Here is a 21,179-nt window from a genome sequence, read left to right as displayed (position 1 = left end):
AATTTAAGTTTTCCATTTCAAAAATGCTAAGAATATTTTCTATACTAAATTAAACTTACTTAAGCGGGGAGTTAATTAGTAAAGTATTTAACTAAAGTCCACAGTTAATTAATCTAAATGAGTAAATAAAAGAGGTAAAATGATGTGAAAATATATGCAGTTTTGGTACCAAAAGTTAACTTTCTAAACATACTAGTTGCCTTGGTCATCATAGAAAAACATGAACAAAAGTCAATTGCGCAGAATTGAAATCGGCCATGAGAAGTAAATTCATTACAATAAAACCATGAGTAAAACCAGGGCAGCCAACGTCACCAATAGTAAAGAGTAATTTTATTGGTGTATGGTCCTGCAATACGGATGGTGGGACCCAAAAAAGCGCGTTGTATTATGAACTTAAATGTAATGAAACTACATTTGCTTCTGGTTGTGAAGAACATTTAGTTATTAGAGCAAACCATCAACAAGATGATTTTTCAGCATGGTAACTCTGAACCACTCATTATTAAATTGGTTAAAGAATAGTTACAACTACTTAATTGGGGTCACCCCATAGACCATTTTCACTAGACAAGGAGTCGTCGGACAACCATTAACTTCGATTGATTCAACATGACCATCCCGATAAGCAATTTCACTCTTATTGAACATATTGAAAAAAAAAACCGATTTCTTTCGGAATTAGTTACCCGAAAGAAAGCGCTCACGATTGAAAATACTTTGAATTTTCGTTATATTTTATTTAAATAAACATTTTTTATTTTTATTTAAAAATGGTAGTTACTAATTCAAGTACCCAATAAGATGAAAAAGTCATCTCTTAAGAATCACTAAGCAGATTAGGAATTTGAAAACGCTTTAATAAATGCAGGAAGGATAGCAGCTAAGGTTGATATTAATCCAGCTTTTACCCTTGCAGAATTTTAGACCTGACCTAGAAAAAACCATTTCGATAATTAGGCAGAGGATAAAAATACAAGGGTCCAAAACAATACATGAAAGTAATTTTTAAAAATCAAGCTTTAGACTCTGCTACCCAGTTGCTAGAAGAGTGATTGGATAGCCCAACAATTTTACATCTCCATTAACACAGCAATACCTTTGCTGTGTAACATCACCAAACTCAAGGAAGCAATACCTAAAAGCCTATTCCAGCAGTGCAAAGAATTGGAAAGCGTTTTTCCTATAATAAGATGCAGGTTGTTAATTCAACAAACCTCCATGATGAGTTGAAAACACTCTTATATAATACCCCTTCAAACTTGTCGCTAAAGAGTGTGCTGGAATGTATGCACTAGCAATTTAACTACATTTTCCAAATCCCTTGCGCATATTGATAGCAACCATCGTAACCTTTGCGACAATTAAATACGAATCCAGGCTTTACTTCTGGCTGTGCACCTGAAGGAAGCAGAGAATATGTTTCCAGCCAAGAAGGCAACAAGAAAACAACATTTTGGTTTGGTTGATATATAGTTGATTGTACCGTTTTCCGATCGATCTAAAAGCTTATAGCTATTGTTATTACTATTTTTTATATAATGAAACCATTTTATGGGGTGTCCCTATAAAAGTCAAAAGTCAAAAAGTAAGGACCAACCTAATAAATTTATAAAATATCTTTTCGCTTTTATTATTGAGTTATTGTGTTGTTTGATTTATCTGGTCCGTTATATTTTCATCAGAACTTTTTACTAAAGGTTAGTTATGATGCTTCTTCATTGAAAAAAAATAGGCAAAATATTAATATTGTACATTAATTGAAAATTTAATATATAACAATAATGGGAGGGGGTTTTAAAAACCGTTGTTATCTAAAACTAAAACTTTTCATTGTTTCATTTTTTTTTTTTTGGTTTTCATTTTGTAGGTTAAAAAATAAAAGTTGGAGAGCACAATGTTAGAAGCGTGAAAAACATTAAACAAACTGCCTTACATCATTCGATTACGTCATTCGATTACATCATTCGATTAAAACTCAGCAAAAAAAGATTCAATCAAGTGAAAAAAAGTTGATGATTTCTTTTATTCGCTCTTTAAAGTTTGTAGTCTCTATGAATACTTTTGATTTAGCAGAACTGACCGTGCCTATTGTGCATAAAATATGAATGAATGAAAAATACGTAAATAAAAAAATGAATGAATTAATATAAATTATAGAAAAATAGATTACATCAAAAACTTGCTCTTATCACGAAAATGAAAATTGAATTAATAAATCTGAATGGTAAATTGTTTTGTTTGAGGATTTTTTACATGCAGCAGCAAATGTAAAAAGTAAGCAAACTTCTAACTGGTATCTTCGCAAGCCACTCGATCATGAATCGGTTTTCAGCAGAATTAATCCGGGATCTGAAAGATGCTTTTGAAGCTTATGATAAAGATGGAAATGGCTCTGTACCTGTAACAGAGTTAAGAGAGATGCTAAAGACGATAGGTTATAATCCAACTGACATTTTATTGGAGAACACATCGATCCTTGTTGACAACGGCAACGGTCGTATTGACTTAAAAGAGTTCGTAGATTTGATTGATCGACTTGAAACAGAAGAAAAAAATGAGAAAGAAGGTAACTTTTTTTTTCTTTTTAATTCTAAGTGCTTCTAAATTTTTATCATTATATTTTAATTTCACTTTTAACCTCCTTCTAAGCATCTGCGTCTCTTTATTTTTTTATTCGAGACGAGATGGGACAATGATATCCGGGACACAACTTTAAAATTCCGAAAGAAAATTTATTGTCCCGGTTTATAACTTTATTCCGGGACAGTTTATTCGTCAATTTTTTCCGGGACATTTCTCGTCTCGTTATGCTTGTTCCGGTTCATTTCGAAAAAACGATTCCGAGACCCAGACCCTTACCTCCTTTTGTATTCTGTATTTTAGATTTTTATGTTCTGTATTTTAGACTTATATGTTTAAGTACTTTGATTTAGCTCGAGATTGTTTCAATGCGTTCGATTTTTTGGGTGAAGGGTTTGTCGCGTCCAATGATGTTAAAGAAGCCTTGATATTCGTCATGGAAAAAGCACCACCAGGCTCCATAACTGAGATTTTACAATACCATAGGTATCTTCAGCATTTTCCAAAACATGTTGCTAAATAAAGTTTAAATTTATTCAGAAACTTTTTTTACTTGTTTTAAATTTTAATAATTTGTCCGAACCTTATGTAAACAATGAAATCTTACAGTTCGTTATCTTTAGACACGGTTTGAAAATTTTGACTTTTTTGCCGACTAAATATCCCAGAATTGCCCCTTTGAGGGTTGATTCTATATAAGTTGGGGACTCCAAAACAATAACTTTTAAAATCCTGGATTAAAATCCAAAGGAGATATTTAGCTTTGCATTTTTTCACTTTTTTGGATACTTTAAAATAATTGTTAGCAAAAATAGATTGTTTTTTTACCATACTCTAACGATTGTGACACAACCAATTCCCTTCGGATAGTCATTTAGAATATTCTCTTTAAATAATCATTAGTAATTGCTACACAAGAATTCGCTCCGAACCAATATTTGTCACACTCTCTTCAGACAATTATAATTGATTGAAAAACTATTTCCTTGGAGACAAAGATGTAGCACTAAATAATCATTATAATAGTCATGATACGAGAAACTATAAACAGTTTAACAGTAAAAAATTAATTTTAATATATTTAATATATAAACGTAAACAAAAGTTATTTACATGACTTTCTTTATGTTACGCTAAAAAATATTACACTTACAGACTAATAAAAATAATAATGCATAGGTATTGAAATCATTGTTATTTTTAGCTATTTTCAGAAAAAATAAAAATACTTACATTTTTCACAGACCATGATGATTGCAGAAGGACATTGTGTGTTATTTGTATGAAGAAAAGTGACAGAAAAATTTCAAAACATTTCATTTATGAGATTCATTGCTTCATTTCATCATAGGTGAATTTTCAGGATGAAAGAGTGCCACTTTGAATTTGTGTTACATGCCGTTGTAACCTGAAAAAAATGGGTGATGGAGCTAATGCTTAAAGGCAATACAACTTTACAGTTTTAACTCCATTGTTGTGACGTTTTTAACAAGACTTACAACATGTTGTGATTGCATTATTTGTTAAAATGCGAAGGTGAAAAGTATCCATTTGAAAAGGGTCTTGCATCAAAATCTTTGCAAGAAGAAAGAAACTCAGTTGAAAAAGGATGCACAAAATGCTTGTCTATCTTTGCTCGTGGAATTTCTCACAATTGCAGTGATACAACTCGCCGTGCAAACTTACATCAATTTGCATTGGAAGATTCTGTGGGCGCAGAACAAGTTGCTTCATCTGTCATGGCATCGAAAGAAGCATCTCTAGGCGGAACAATTCGTCTTGGTCAAGCTCATGCCAAACTTCTTCCGATAAGAAAAGGTTAATTATTTTTTTATTCTGTACATTCTGAGCAATAAAACTGATTTAGTTTTCTTTCTTAAGGAACATCTGGAGCTCATTCACTCTTTCAAGGCCCTTTGACAACAAAAAATATGGTTGATATTCAGCAGAGTACTGGGCTTTCAAACAATAAAATCAGAAAGCTTGGATCTTTACTAAACCAAAGTAGTCCAGTTTGCCTTCTTGAGCCAAATTTTCAATAGAAATTTGCATCAGCAGGATCTAGTCAAAAAGATTTTTTCATTGCTACCAATGTAAAATTGCTAGATTCTAATGAGGTTCGTGACATTTTTCATTGTATCAATTTAAAAACCTTAAAGGAAAACATCAAAGTTTCAAAAGATGTGATGAGCTTGGACACTGTGAAACTGGGCCTTGATGCAAGTTAATGAATTAATTGACAAATTGATTCTGTCATGTGACATGAAGCTTGCAAATATTATCTTTGGAATTCAGTCTCACAGTAGCTAGAATCCTTGCTGCTGGTGCAACACTGAGTCGACAAATTTGAACAACTGCGGCTAACTCAGAACATTTGGAACACTCAGAGAGCAACATCAAAATTTTATTTTATCTGGTGCTGATCTAAAGAAATCAAAAGAATTCGATAATGCTGTTCTTCCACCAACATTTCGGTTCCCAGATGAAAAGCTAATCTTAGAAGCTATTCCTCCGATGGAACTTTATTTGCTTCTTGGCGTTGTTAACCATCTTATTAAGCACTTGGTTCAAGTTTTGCCAAAAATAAAAGAATGGTTGACTTCAATACATATAAAATTACAGCCGTACCATGGTGGTCACTTTAATTGCAATGATTGCATGAAGTTGCTGAGAAAATTGACACTCTGAAGCAGATAACCGTGGCTGATAAGGCATTTGAAGCATCATTCATCTGCCATGTTCTACATTTGTTTCTCCAAGTTGTTAATTCTTGTTTTGGATGCTTACTCTCTCCAGACTTTGAGAAAAAATTCAAGAGTTTAAGAGCAATTATCTAAAGTTGACTGCTTCTGTCACACCAAAAGTTCATGCTGTCTTTTACCATGTTCCAAAATTTCTAAAGCACCATAAAACTGGTCTTGGAATTTTCATTGAGCAAGTAACAGAGGCACTCCATTCAAATTTCAAGCCTCATTGGCGAAGATTCAAAAGAATTATGTCTCAAACAGATTATTCCAAACAGCTGTTGAATTTTGTTGTTGATTACAATAGCCAGAAATTCTAAGAAGCACAAAAGAACGAAGATATTTGTGATAATTAAATTTAGAAATGTTGTGAATAATAATTTTACATATTTATTATGTATTTTTTTATTGTTATCTATTTATTTATTTATAACAATATAATATAATATATATTAAACTTATTTGAGCTAATTTAGGCTTTACAATTCCAAAACAAAGTATTTGAGTGAGAAAATTCGATAATTTCGAAGCTAAATAACTCCCTTGGATTTTAATCCAGGATTTTTAAATTTATTGTTTCGGAGTCCCCAACATATATAGAATCAACCCTCAAAAGGAAAATTTTGGGATATTTAGTCGGCAAAAAAGTCAAAATTTTCAAACCGTGTGTTTATTATCGTATCTTTGTTTAATATTCTGTTTTTTTCTGTTAAAAAATGCATTAAAGTCTTCATATTCTGTTAAAAAACGCATTATAGTCTTCTATCATGACAAATTTACATTTTTAATCCGTATCTTGATAGTAGCCGCTTTAATTAACTTTCATATGTTGAGTTTGGGACGCAGCTCTAAGAATTTCATCACAGTAAAATTTATTTCATTTGAAATAATAAAAAAATGAAATAATGAGATGGAATAGGTGTCTCTCTTATTAAAACAATAGGTGTCTCGTTTTTTGATCAAAGAAAAGTTTTCTCTATTACTAAAGACTGTTCGTAGGGGCTCGGTAGGCTCTGCATGCGGTTGGGGTTCTTCTTTATCCATGTGTCATTAGTGTTACACCAAGCTCTTTGTGTCACCAATTTTGATTGTTTTTCTTCTTTACAGATATTTGACATCTTCTCGTTTATTCATTCTTCATCAAAATTGTGTCTACGGGAGTTGAGAATTTTGCCACACACTGACAATATTGTCTATGATGCCACAGATAATGGAGGGATACATAGGACTATTTAAGTCTTCTTCGATGGAAGCGGTTGTTGTTCAGCTAACTTTATAATTTAGGATTGATATATTTCTGGCGTGCACATCACGTCAGCAAAGTATCAACCTTAAATTACAAATAAATAAGAAAGACTTTAAGTGATTGTAACTGAATAAAAAGGAATTACAACGATCTTTAAGCTTTTTCTTTTTATTGTGTATTGTTGTACTGCTAACTCTATTGGGAGGCGAAGATATTGTTTTTTTTTCTAGAGGAACTTGATATTAAGAAAATTTAAAAATTAAAAATGTTGACGGAAAATGAGTTAAATTAAGGTCAAGTTAACATTAAATAACGTCATCAAATTTATAAACCAAAGAAGAAAATTTTAAGTGGAAGTTGTTAAAACGATATATCCTTCAAAAACAACATATCTTTCAAAAAGCTTTTTAGAGTAAAAATAGGAGCCAGGAGTCCGTTTTGAGAATCTTTGCTTATCTTTTTTGAAAAGATTCTGACCCCTTTTAAAATTGATCTAATGATCAACTTTAAATGGGGACCATAAACGTCACGCTCATTCCTTATAAGGTTCTAATTAAATTCTGTATGTGTAATAAGGTTCTGTAGCAACTCATTCTTATAATTTTTTTTTTTGCTCTCAAAGACTCAAAGGTTTTTGCTCTTAGAGATTCAAAGGTTGATGTCGTATTATTGATTTAAACATTTTAGCATAGCAATTCTATATTGTTGCAATAGGACTTTTTTTTTTTTTTTTTTTTTTTACAAATGACAATGAAATCTCAAAATGAAAAAAATATTCATGTTGTCCGCTACACCAGTGATACATTTTAAAACAATCATCCATGCTATCAGCCAAGTGAATTATGAAACAATGTTTGCTGAGAGACATTGAAGGATTTGCAGATACATTTTTCAGTTAATTTTTTTGTCTTAACTAGAATACTTCGCTGCCAGATGTGGAATCTTTAAAAAAAGAATTTAAAAAAATAATAAATACTAAAAACAAGGTATTTAATGTTTACTTAAAAACAAGTAAACATTACATAACCTTTTTTTAAAAATATTTTACAAAATTAAAGATACTTTAAAACTTATCTTTAACTTTTTCCAGCTTCTTAGAAAATCTTCTCCGTATTCCATTCCTTTTCTTTTTTAATCAGCGACCTCCAACTTTCTCAAAACCGATTGGTCATCAAAGTGTTGAACAAGTAGTACCAATTGGATGTTGTAGAAAACTGATCGACCTTCCGTCAACTTAAGCACACCAAGACGTCCTGTCCACTGTCGTCTTAAAGAAAAAGTTCCTTACAAAACAACTTTTGTCTTGGAGGATTTTTGAAAAGGCTCGAAAAATAAATTGCGATAAACCTGTCAAAGATTTTTTTCTTGGTAAATGACATTGAGAGAAAAATATTTATTTATATTTTTAGGTTGGAGAGAAACCGGCGAATCTATTTCCCTGAATTTAGGGAAATGGTGCGGGCATTTCCGCCTTCTACTAAAACATAAGTTAACAACGGAACCAAAAGCTCTCTGTTTTTAACTAATTTTGTAAACTTTTATATTGTTAACGAAAGAAATTGTAAATCATGCTAATGTATTAAATCGGTTGTCGGTCGCTATCTTAGTTTTTATTCTTTTTTTTTTCCCTATCCATAAAATAGTTGTAGGTCATAAATGGCAGTAATCCAATTCTAGAAAAAAGTTCAAAGTACGAGAAATGCGATTTTCATATCTTTCATTACTTTTTTTTAAATTTTTTTGTTTTTTCAAACAAAAAAATTAAAAAAATCATGATAGAAATCCGGTTTTCTGCTTGTTAATGCTTTTTTATCCAAGCATCAAGTCGAAAAACAATTTGGATATTCTTGGATAATAAGAGGCTCGAAAAGTGATGTTTAGAAACTTTATCACACGACTAAGAAAGAGATTTCTCAAATTCGTCAGTGAGCTACTGACAAAAGATTCACTTTTCTAACTAGCGAGCTACTGATGTTCCCGAGCATAATGAAGCATGATGAGCACATCATGCTTCAAAGTTCTAAGTTTTTTGAATTGTTTGAACATTTTGAAAAGTGATAAGTAATCTTCATTCCGTGTTTAGGTGGCAAACCTTGTACTTAAAAATATTTTCAAAAATAGTCATTTAAGAAGACCAGTCATTTAAGAAGACTCCCCTTCCCTCGCCTTCACTCTCACCTCATTCTCATTTTCTTCACCTCAATCACATACGCGCACGACCTTACATTCGCTGCTTCCCCTGCTGAACAGTTGTAAAAACTGAGATTTTTTCTTAAATAAAAACATTTTGATACTCAGCAAAACTGTTTCACTTTTAAAAAGATTTCTTTTCTTTCAGTGCTTTAGTTTTATTGCTACTTTTGTCAGCCTGCTCGCTTCCTTTCCTGGTAGATTTTTGTCTCAAACCTTCTTTACGAATGTCTTCTCTCCAGTTTAGATTGCTTTCGTTCAATTGGCGGCATGCCCATAATCGACTCCTTTTTATTTTTGTTTTCCGATTATCATGCAAAGGTCCACTTATCTTAACGTTACGTTGACATAATCGCAAGAGTTCAAAGTCTTTAAAGTTTTGGTCCTCTTCTTCGAAATCTTCCTTTTCGTTACGACTTTCTCGCCAAGGCCGACCACGCTTTTCCAATCTTTGTTGCGTCCAATCTTCCTTGATTTGGCTACCACCTTCACGCCACGGCCGGTGACCAATGTCATAAACAGCTTTTCCCTCATCGCGTAAAGAGTCAAAACTTTTGCAGGCTATAAACAGTGTTGAAAGAAAGATCAGAGTCTTCATTCCTGATTTTTGAAACGAAAGTGTCAAGTACGAGTATTCTAAGCGGTCAAACACTTCGAACTTTTCTTTTTTTTTTTTTTTTTTTCTTTTTTTCTTTTACCGTGTGGAGTACTTCAAAAATATTTTTTTAGAAAAAACATCAAAAACAGTCTAAAGTTGAAGAAAAACGTAAGAAAGACATAAAATGGAATCCAGCAGTTGCATTTTAAAGGTACCTCGTAATATTGAAAGGAAGCTGTTGGAATCCTTTAGATATAAAGAAATATCTTTAATCATGTCTTTGTATCGAATGCTTTCAATTATCTTATTCTTAAACAAACAATACAATCAAAAAAATATTGTTGTAAAAAGTATCTTTGTCTTAATTAATGTTAATTACAAACAATATATATAAATTATATATTATATTTAACACTGTTATTAACTTAATACAAAAGCTATTGTCGTAATTATCAAGACTTGTAGTTAAGACAGCTGATCTGTTAATTATTTAAAGTTCTTTTTAAACAGTGAAAAAAAATTTTATGAAAGCCTGGAATCTAGGAAGTTAAGTGCATAGTTTGTTCAATTGAGTTCCAACAATAACCTTTGAGTTCTGCCAAAGTCCTTTGGAACCCCATTCAGATTAATAACTTGAAAAAATTTAATTTTTTTGTTTTGTTTTATGAAACAGTTTTTATATATATATATATACATACATATATACATACATGCATACATACATACATACATGCATACATACATACATACATACATACATACATACATACATACATACATACATACATACATACATACATACATACATACATACATACATACATACATACATACATACATACATACATACATACATACATACATACATACATACATACATACATTACATACATACATACATATATACATACATGAATATGTATGTATGTATGTATGTATGTATGTATGTATGTATGTATGTATGTATGTATGTATGTATGTATGTATGTATGTATGTATGTATGTATGTATGTATGTATGTATGTATGTATGTATGTATGTATGTATGTATGTATGTATGTATGTATGTATGTATGTATGTATGTATGTATGTATGTATGTATGTATGTATGTATGTATGTATGTATGTATGTATGTATGTATGTATGTATGTATGTATGTATGTATGTATGTATGTATGTATGTATGTATGTATGTATGTATGTATAACTAGTTATTTAGTATTAAACAATATAAAACAAAAAGGTATGCCATGCAAAATAATATTTATAAAAGTTTTTTTTTTTAAAGATATATACTGATAAGTTATTAAATATTATTTACTTTTACTTAAAGTATTTTATTTATCAAGTGTTTATCAGTAGTTAATAAGTAGCTATCAAATATTACTAACTATCTTTTACCTTTTCTTATCTTTAAAAGAAAAGCTTATTTAATATTTTTTTTTGCTTGGCATATATATTTGTGTATATATACATATGTATATATATTATATTATATATATATATATATATATATATATATATATATATATATATATATATATATATATATATATATATATATATATATATATTACTATAATACAAACTAAATAATTAGCTTGGTTTATATTACATTACTTAAAGTTTCACGCAATAGCGATCATCAGATGTTATAAACCGTAAAAAGACGTAACGACAAAAAATACGAAAAAAATACGAAAAAAGTGCTATGGAGTGTCTGCTATGATGGCATTAAAGTTTTTTATTAAAAATTTATTTTCATGGCGGCACTTTGATGTTAACTCGCTTCTTTTATTGAGCAAGCCTAGTTTCGACGTAATGATGTGGAACTTTTCAGTCAAGCACAAATTACAGTGATTGCCACCAGGTTTAAATGGTTCTGCCTGATCGAGAATGTTCCACGTAAGGATGGGTTCTAAACCTTTACTTTTACACTCCCATACAAATTTAGAAAGTTCCGTGGAGTTTGCTTTACTTTCATAACGAAAAGAATTCCTATGCTTATACCATCTGTCTTTAAAAGTTTTTTCAGTTAGACCAATGTAATAATGCCCCTTTTCTTGCTGCTGGGTTTTTACATTGCAAATATAAATAAGGTTTTTCTTAAGGCATTTTCCATTTAGTGGGCATGTAGCGGTTTCTCGGCAATTGCATGATTGGCTATTATTGTCAATAGTATAAGATAGTATTCTTTTGTTATGAGCAGTAATAATTTTCTTAACATTTGGGAGGCAGCTGTAACTAACTTTTACGGTGTTCCGGTTAAAAAGTTTGTGGAATTTATGTTCTTTCGGAAAGCATTTATCAATTAAACCCAAAAATGTCTTTGCTACGTTTGTTCTAACGTTCAGTGAGAACGGAGGGTTAAACCAAATAACGTTTCGTTTTCGAGATCTTGCACCACGTTTTGGCATGTTTTGATTGAAAAAAATTTTTTCTTTAAATCCGCAGGAATTGAGAGCGTTGTTATAAAACGGTGCGGCTCCATTAAAAACCTCTTTGTTTGAAGATATATTGCTGATGCGGTTAGAAATCATTTTCGGTATTGATTTGATGATATTAGGTGGGTGATTGGAGTTGACGTTAATATATATAGGGTTATCTCCTGGTTTTCTGTAAGGTTGAAAAGTGCTGTCAAGGAGATTGAGTGTGGTATCGAGGAAGTTTACAATTTTTAAATTAGATCTAATAGTGATAGTAAGGTTGAATTTATCTTTAAAAATGTTAACAAAATTTTTCTTTATTTTTTCTGACTGAGGGCCGCTGATATTATAGAAGCAGCAGAGACCATCATCTCTATATAGTCCTGTGGTGTTGAGCCCGTATTCTCTGGCAATAGTATATAATATGAATAGGCCTACTAACTCGCACAGTTCGGCTCCGTCAAAACTTCCCATTGTAACGTCAAAATCAGGGTCGCCTGATTTTTTACTCCACATATTATTTCCTGTGAAAAGTAAAGTTTTCCTAGTATGGTAGATGATATTAATTGATTCATCAGGAATTATGGTGAACTTCTTAGCATAGGAATTCTTTTCGTTATGAAAGTAAAGCAAACTCCACGGAACTTTCTAAATTTGTATGGGAGTGTAAAAGTAAAGGTTTAGAACCCATCCTTACGTGGAACATTCTCGATCAGGCAGAACCATTTAAACCTGGTGGCAATCACTGTAATTTGTGCTTGACTGAAAAGTTCCACATCATTACGTCGAAACTAGGCTTGCTCAATAAAAGAAGCGAGTTAACATCAAAGTGCCGCCATGAAAATAAATTTTTAATAAAAAACTTTAATGCCATCATAGCAGACACTCCATAGCACTTTTTTCGTATTTTTTTCGTATTTTTTGTCGTTACGTCTTTTTACGGTTTATAACATCTGATGATCGCTATTGCGTGAAACTTTAAGTAATGTAATATAAACCAAGCTAATTATTTAGTTTGTATTATAGTAATAATATATTCGCTCTACTTATTCTACGCTGTATTGAGCACTCTTACTGGAAGTATTAACATAATTTCTACAATACTATATATATATATATATATATATATATATATATATATATATATTGTAAATATTATATGCGCTATATGTGTTATGAACAGTTTTCCATAATGTTATTTTCTAGTTTAAATATGACATTGAAGCCTAATGTCATATTTAAATAAGTAAATATGACATAGAAGTTGGAGCCATTTATTACAATCGTATGCCCTTCCTGATGTTAACTTGTTTTGCAGATAATATATAGTGATAATATAAAAGATATTTTACTATTGTAAAATAAATGTAACTTTTTTATTCTTTATCTTTGACTTGTTAGCAAATTTACATTTTTTTCAAATTTAATGCTCTTAGAAATTTATTATAAGTAGTTTTTTTAACAAACAAAAAATACTTTTTTTTTTAGATTAATAGCAGTTTTAAAACATTTTAGTTTACACAAGTTTATTGCTGCAGCTAAATTTCTTCATTTCAGTTTGCAGTGAACTTTTTTTGGAGTCTTTCTTTGCAAATTTGTGTTTTTCACAATTATATTTTGCAAATGAAAATGTTTGAACTCCTACAAACAAACTGATGATCTGCTCAAGCACTTTTGTTTTGATTTTGTTTGTAACAGAAGTATTAGTTGATATACAAAGATTGTTAAAATTAGATGTAACTGTTATATTTGTAAGAATTTCTTTTGCAAAATCATTTACAGAAAACACTGATAAATGTTGAAGTTTGTTTTTCTAAATAATAGCTCACATTATACAAGTATATCAATAATTTTAGAATTCACTCTCCATAAACCAACTCTATCATGAGTATTGTATAGTGTCAGATTCTACTTTACATTCTAGAATTAAAGAATATCATTGAATGCTATAAAAAGAATAAGTTTTTTGAATAGCGTAACTTATTGAACAGTTAGTGAATGATAAAGGCAGCTAAATATTGTAAACTTCATTTCTGCATCCTTTATAGTCATGGTCGATTTTTTCGCATTTCTCACCATTGAATTTGTTTTTATCGGTAAGGTAGTTTAAAATATCATTTACTACGTCCTGCATTAGAGTATTAGAAAAAGTGAGTTCTTCAAAATAATTAGGCAGATTATTCAACATGAGTCAAAAAAATGCTGAGTAATATTTCTAAGAGTCACCCTTAAACCTTTCAAAAAGACTCTTTAGCTTATGCCACAACTCATCTGCATTATCTGGGGAAAATTGAAAATCTAAAAACATTACAAAAATTAGGGGAAAATTGAAAATTGAAGGACTTTAGCTATGCAGTTCTTTGTTTACTTGCGTTACTGTGCACTTTCGGAAGAATGAGAACTAGTAATTTCTTGAACAATAACATAAACAAAGCGCTTTTGTTTGTTTCCAGACTATATATTCTTGTGACTGGTTGAATTAATGGAATTTCGAAGACTACGTAATTTATTAACTTTATTCCGTGAATTTTGTTGTTTTTGGAAACGAATTACTTCGTTATTTAACGGAGACACGTAATCCGTTACTTTTTCTAACGGATTGTTTTTAGAGTGTACTAAAACGCTATGTGATGCCATGGCTGAAGAAGACATTCCCAGAAAACAATTACATTTTTTAACAGGGCAATTACCCGTGCTTGGAAATCAATGTCAAGGGACTGTATAATAAACACCTGCCAGTCCTTCTGCCCTAGGCTTGAGGCAGTAATAAAAAAAAAAAAGAAAACCTAATTAAATGTTAAGGTGGGAAAAGTATTTATCTTCAACTTTTCTCCTATTAATATTCCATGAATACAATTTTTTAGTGCTTTAAAAACTAATTTTGAAAAATGTCCTAAAAAGTTCGCGAATCGCTGCCGCACCCTGTATATAAGCGAGAGGGCCTTACTTAAAAAAGGGGTAGGAAACTTAATTACTATTGTAGTTTTAATTAAAAAAAAAAAACAAAAAAACTAGCCCACTTTGCGTTAATCAATGACGTATTAATAGATGGACGTTCAACGCATTGTTTCATAAAAAAGATATGCGTGTTACGGTATTGTTTAGATAACAAAAGCGAAACGATAGGTGATAATTGCGAAACCGGGGAGTATTTTTATTTTTTTCGACGTCGGAAAAAGATGGTCTCGACTATCCAATAAAAATATTTTTAAAAGTATTTTTCTGAGCAGCGATACATAAAATGAGTATGACAGAAAACTTTGCTACTAATCAAGATTATTAATTTTGCTTGAAGATATTGATGACTAAAATGAAATAGTTGTGGATGACTTTACTGAGATAGATCTTGAAGAGTTAGCGGAATTGTTATCAGAGGATTTTGAATTGGAGCTCATACCACCAGCAATTCCTACAGAGAAGCTGATTGCAGAAGAAGAAACCAAAATTACATTGGCACTAAAGGTGTGCTTATACTCACATGTTGTGGAGCTTAACGCCTAAACGGGTGCTAATTTTTATTTGCAAATACTCCCAGATTATGAAAATATTGTAATAACTCTTAATTTTGATTTTAGAAATTATTCAAAACTGTAAATTGTTGTAATGTACTATTGAACTTCCATGTAGAAGAAAGAAAGTTGTCTTTTACATTTTTTACATATACTAGTGTAAGAAAATGTACACAGTTAAAAAATGGCTTCTGACCATATTAATGAACAATCTTTATGTCTAATAACTTTAAAGTTTTCAACTGTATTGCCTTCTCTCGTTTCAATTATTCCAACACCCTCATTTGATGTGCTTCGGAAATTTTTAAAATCAGAAAATTTACTTCTGATTAGAAAAAAAGATAGTGGAAGTCATTATTACATTTACAGATGTTTATGCATGAAATTTTGGAGAATATAATATTATCAGATCGAAGATTTAGTTGATCTTGAAGAGATTTGTTAATATCAATGGATAATGGCACTTCACGATTTAAAACAATTAGTCTCTACATGCCATTTGATTGGCGATAACTATTGATTTTAAATATTTCAAAATAATTTTTGTTATTTTCATTGTAACAGTCAAAACCATGTTTTGATGCAAATGCTTTTAACTGTTGATGAATACTTTTTATTTTTTCCAACTCTTGTAAGTGTGTTACATACATAACAGGTTTTTGTGTGTTCAGAAAAAGTGAAGAATTTATCATTCCTCTCAACTTCAAAGCCTTTTTTTGATTTTAAATCTAACCTGTATAAGACCATGTAACATGATTTGCATAAATATTCAGGATGAACTTTTTGATAGTCTGAGGTTATATCCAGCTTGTAAAAACTAAAAGTTGCTTGTTTAAAGATAACAACAGGTTTTATTTGATAGTGACTATCCTGTTTTATTATGCAGCCACACTTTCTACATAAATGTTTTAAATATTCCTCATGAAGACTCATTATTTATCCAGTAATGAGATAATAGATAGTAATATAGATTACTTCTTTTGATAAATCTAGAAAAAGTTAAAAATAAAGCTGTACATCATTTGTAGAAGGCTCAAGAATATGCAAGGAAAGGTATGGTCTTATCATTTTTATTATCATATGTTACTATTAGTAACAACAACAATAATAAAAATAATAAGATCATTATAAGTTAAAGTAGCTTTACATGACTGACTGTTTAAAAATGCTTTATCAGAAATGCTCATTAAAAATACATACTTAATATTTCTTTCCAACTTCTGAAATCAACAGTTTTTTACGAACTTCAACCCTTTCATGCTTCAATTATTTTCCCATAACTAACATAAACCATAAAAAATTATCTACAAAATGACAGTGGTACTATGAAATGTTAAAGTAGACTTTTTCTGCAGCCTTTTTAAACTCTCCTTTATATAATATTGTTTCCAATCGGTTAGAATGCACTATTTGCATTTGGGAAGCTTAGTTTAATTTGTTGTTATAAAACAACCCAGCGCATGAAAGGGTTAAGATACTTTTAGTTATAATACATTTAGACAAAATGCGATTTAGGTATCGCAAATAAGAAAATTTATAACTAAGAAGAAAAAAAAAAAAAATCACAAATTCAAGAGAAAAAAAAAGCGAGACAAATAAGTTCGACATTTCCGACAAAAATAAGAAATACTCTCTGATTTGAATCTTAAAGTGGGAAGCATAATCTGAGAGTGGGGTGAAAAGAACACTAAAAATATCTTTTTCGACCTTTAAACTATATCATAGTAATTTCAATTTAACAAGGAAAATTTGTTTCACTTTACTCTATCCATTCTAGTAAACCAAACATAGCCTTTTTGCAAAAGCCTAGTTTTAGACGTCAAAGTTTAAACACAGTTAAATTTTTAACAAGCAAAGTTCATAGCTCAAATCAACCTTTTTCAGATTTGTGAACTATTCTAGATTATTTTTTTTGTCTTTTATAACCATAAGCTTCAGTAAATACATGATTATAATGGGTTTACTGAGGGAGGTTTTTTGACGGAAGTTTGACGGGTAGAAGTCGGAATATATGTATCATGAATTTAGAAAATTGACGGTAACACGCATAGTTTTTGGCTAATTGGCGGCACCTTTGATCTATAACAATGCGTTGAACGTCCATCTATTAATACATCCTTGCGTTAATCAAGGAGACAATTATTTTTTGCGTAAACCAAGAATACGTAGATTTCACGGAAATTTTACTGGTGTTTGACACGTTTTTTATAAAGTTTCAAACACGTGTTTATTGAGGTTTTAAATACGTGTCTTTTAAGGTTTCAAGCACGTATTAAATGAAGTTTCAGTTTGGAATTTAAATCTTGATCAAACACGTGTACGAGACGGGTTAAGCGTAACCAAAAATACGTAAATTTTACGTGAGTTTTACTAATTCTATCACGTGTTTATACTTAAGTTTCGATTAAGGGTCTGCGTATCGTTATTGATTTGAACCGATAACGATATGACACAATAACGATATCAAACGATATGAGTTTGTCTATGAAACGATAATATCGGTTTAGTTATCGTTTGAAACGATAACCAAACGATAACTTATCGTTTGAAACGATATTATCGGCTTTTTTTATCGGTTTATTGGAATACATAAAAATAACGAGAATACCGATATTTATCGGTATAATAACGATATTTTTTACAATTTTCCAATTTTTTTTTTTTTTAAATGCCAAATTTTAGTTCAAATATATGATAAATCTTCAAGTCGAGTCAAGATGTCGTTTTGCCTATCTTTACCGGTTTTACAAGTTAATCCTTCCCAATTGTATATATTATCTAGATGTCTAACTTCACAAAAATTCTGTAAAGAAAAAGTGAAGCAACACTGTTCTCCAAATTGACCCCCAGGTTAAAACTCTCCCCACTCCTGATTTTTTTTACATTTAATCAATCATATGCATTAGTAAACACAACATATGTTGTCAAAAAAATCTGAACTAAGTGCTAAATATGTTTCTTCCAAAATTAAAACGCATAATTTTTGGCTTTTTTTCTTCCAAAGTTTTTATTAAGTCAGCCATTATTGTAGTCAAAATAACCCATTAACACTTATTTATTTCATTTACAAAAAAACCATAATATAAATACATTTGTATCACAAATGATATTTAAGTTAATACTTGTTTAAATTAAAATTTACCATAGCAGATTTTAGCTCTCCATAACTTTATGTCCTATGTTTCTTTTATAGTTCATCCAAGTCTTTTCATAGCTACCTAAGCTAATATTATTGCAATCTACAAAGGTGAGAATGTGATACATTAAAATATGTATTTTCCATGAAACTGTCAAGTCCTAGCCAAATACATCTTTTGTATATAGTTGAAGACTAGAAAATGAACTTTTGAAATCTTGAATTTTAACAGAAATATCTGTACCCATTTCCAAACCAAACACAGCTGATTTCACTAATGAAAACTTACACAAGCAATTCATTATTGGTAAAATATTGATTGCTGCAGTTAAGGTCACATCCTTCTCCAAAATATCTAACAGGGGCATAAATCAATTATCATTGTTTCCATCTAAACCTACACCATGATACCCTCTCATTAATATGTAATGTGTTTTCAACCAGCTTTGAAAAGCTGGCCAAACGTATTAAAGCAAAGTACAAAGTTTATCCACAACTCCCATCATAATGTGAAACTCAGGTGAAGGAACAATGTGTTCAAGAAAAGTTTCTTGATCTTCTTTTAAGTAAATGAAATGAGGATTTATTACGTTTTTGTATTCCTGCATTTTAAATCTTTTTTTTCCACCATATACATATTGATCATAACATAAGTCTATAGAGCCCAACCTTCTTAGTTTCCCTGCTTCAAGGGAGCATTCTCCTTCACAATACAGGCAGGCATATTTACCAGTGTGACTTGAAAGTTCTAAAAACACTATTTGCACACTTTAGGTTAAATGCCATACTGAAGTATACTTCTTCAAGTTGAAGAAGTGCCAATAATTTTTGGAGATTGCCATTATCCTCTAAGACCATCTTCACAATGCCAAGAATATAGCATCGCTTCACACCAGAATCTTTATATATTTCAAAGGAAGAATAATGATTTTTTGGATCGAAAACAATAATAACTTTTAAGAAGTTTTGACCACCATTTAAAGATATTCAGAGTTTCCTGCAATTCAGTCATTTTAACATTAATAATCGATTCTACAGCACTTGTTAGATTCCTGTGTAAAGTAGAACATGATTTTTTGGTTTTATTTTTAGAGAGTTCTAATGCATTTGATAGCTCCTTAATATTTTGGAACAAGGTATGATTTACTTTCTTTCTTTTTGACTTAATTTCATTTACTCCAACTGTAACAGAGAAAAGATTTCCACCTGTAGACATCTTGAACTGCTCTATACATACAATGCTTTCACTCTCCATTTTATGCCTTAACAATCCAGATGCTACTTGTTCTGCATGTTTATCTCCAAGTGATTCACTAATATCTACTATATTGGTTACAGCTTTACTTTTGCAACAATCATGAGAAACTCCTCAAAAATTAATAGTAAAAATTTTATAACAGTTTTTGAAATAAGTAAAAACAATAAAAAATATACTGAATCAAACTATACATTAGCATAAAGAGAAAGAATGTTATAACTGATCTTATTTTAACCTTATTTTTAAATTATAAAATCATAAATATAAATAATCTAAACTAAGATTTAAATAACAGAGTCCACAGATTTTTTCAGCTACATTTAAAGTATTTGACCCTGGCTAATTATTTGTCTGGATACATATCAGAGGTTCGCCTAACAGTACTCCTATTTACTTTCTATCAAATACATTCTTCTACCTGAAGTATATTATATAATATCAATATGTATGTGTGTGTGTTAATATATATATATATATATATATATATATATATATATATATATATATATATATATACACACACACACACACACACACACACACACACACACACACACACACACACACACACACACACACTGGCTAGAGAGTATATCAAAGGTACTTTAATCTATATATATATTAATGGGTTATTTTGACTACAATAATGGCTGACTTAATAAAAACTTTGGAAGAAAAAAAGCCAAAAATTATGCGTTTTAATTTTGGAAGAAACATATTTAGCACTTAGTTCAGATTTTTTTGACAACATATGTTGTGTTTACTAATGCATATGATTGATTAAATGTAAAAAAAATCAGGAGTGGGGAGAGTTTTAACCTGGGGGTCAATTTGGAGAACAGTGTTGCTTCACTTTTTCTTTACAGAATTTTTGTGAAGTTAGACATCTAGATAATATATACAATTGGGAAGGATTAACTTGTAAAACCGGTAAAGATAGGCAAAACGACATCTTGACTCGACTTGAAGATTTATCATATATTTGAACTAAAATTTGGCATTTAAAAAAAAAAAAAATTGGAAAATTGTAAAAAATATCGTTATTATACCGATAAATATCGGTATTCTCGTTATTTTTATGTATTCCAATAAACCGATAAAAAAAGCCGATAATATCGTTTCAAACGATAAGTTATCGTTTGGTTATCGTTTCAAACGATAACTAAACCGATATTATCGTTTCATAGACAAACTCATATCGTTTGATATCGTTATTGTGTCATATCGTTATCGGTTCAAAATATCGGTTCATACCGATATACTGATAGCGATACGCAGACCCTTAGTTTCAATCAAGGAAACTTTTAAAATCATTTTAATTTACTAGAATAACTTGTTCATTTAAGATAATCATTTTCAACGTACAACTTATATTTTAATAAAGAAAATAAATTATCTTAATAAAGGGACATTAATGTTCCTTTCATTATTTACTACATTATATTTATAACATAATTATACTTTTCCTTTTTTTTTTCCAAGCCAAA

General features: G+C 30.3%; 2 protein-coding genes and 1 pseudogene across 4 annotated transcripts in view; 1 reads left to right on the top strand and 2 right to left on the bottom strand.

Moving 5' to 3' along the window:
• Window positions 1-21,179, bottom strand: part of LOC149884966 (uncharacterized) — a 748,071-nt gene that overhangs the window by 640,225 nt on the left and 86,667 nt on the right. The gene's annotated exons all lie outside the window — the stretch shown is intronic.
• On the top strand, window positions 2,204-8,172 carry LOC145186544 (calmodulin, flagellar-like). 3 transcript variants are annotated; one of them, XM_090096468.1, is made up of 3 exons: window positions 2,204-2,569; window positions 2,937-3,069; window positions 7,713-7,954. In XM_090096468.1, the coding sequence occupies exons 1-3, from the start codon at window positions 2,320-2,322 to the stop codon at window positions 7,762-7,764; spliced, it is 435 nt and encodes a 144-aa protein (XP_089952594.1). In that variant the 5' UTR covers window positions 2,204-2,319; the 3' UTR covers window positions 7,765-7,954. The 3 variants fall into 3 exon arrangements, with proteins under 3 accessions (XP_089952594.1, XP_089952593.1, XP_089952595.1); XM_090096467.1 differs by lacking the exon at window positions 7,713-7,954 and adding an exon at window positions 7,983-8,172 and having other exon boundaries at window positions 2,205-2,569; XM_090096469.1 differs by lacking the exon at window positions 7,713-7,954 and adding an exon at window positions 3,935-5,720 and having other exon boundaries at window positions 2,205-2,569.
• Window positions 18,478-20,102, bottom strand: LOC149884976 (uncharacterized; annotated as a pseudogene).

The sequence above is a fragment of the Hydra viridissima genome, unplaced genomic scaffold (genome assembly GCF_058129835.1).
Source record: "Hydra viridissima isolate aposymbiotic clone 2 unplaced genomic scaffold, HvirCarnegie_v1 scaffold_8, whole genome shotgun sequence".
NCBI lineage: Eukaryota > Metazoa > Cnidaria > Hydrozoa > Anthoathecata > Hydridae > Hydra > Hydra viridissima.
The sequence above is the reverse complement of the archived record's forward strand: the minus strand, read 5'-3'. Positions and strand labels throughout refer to the sequence as shown.

Bases quoted from the DNA above. Each gene is read 5' to 3' on its own strand.
- LOC145186544 (XM_090096467.1), top strand. From the start codon at position 2,320: ATGAATCGGTTTTCAGCAGAATTAATCCGGGATCTGAAAGATGCTTTT. The intron at 2,570-2,936 runs GTAACTTTTTTT...ACTTTGATTTAG, and splicing joins AGAAAAAAATGAGAAAGAAG to CTCGAGATTGTTTCAATGCG. The intron at 3,070-7,982 runs GTATCTTCAGCA...TTATATTTTTAG, and splicing joins GAGATTTTACAATACCATAG to GTTGGAGAGAAACCGGCGAA.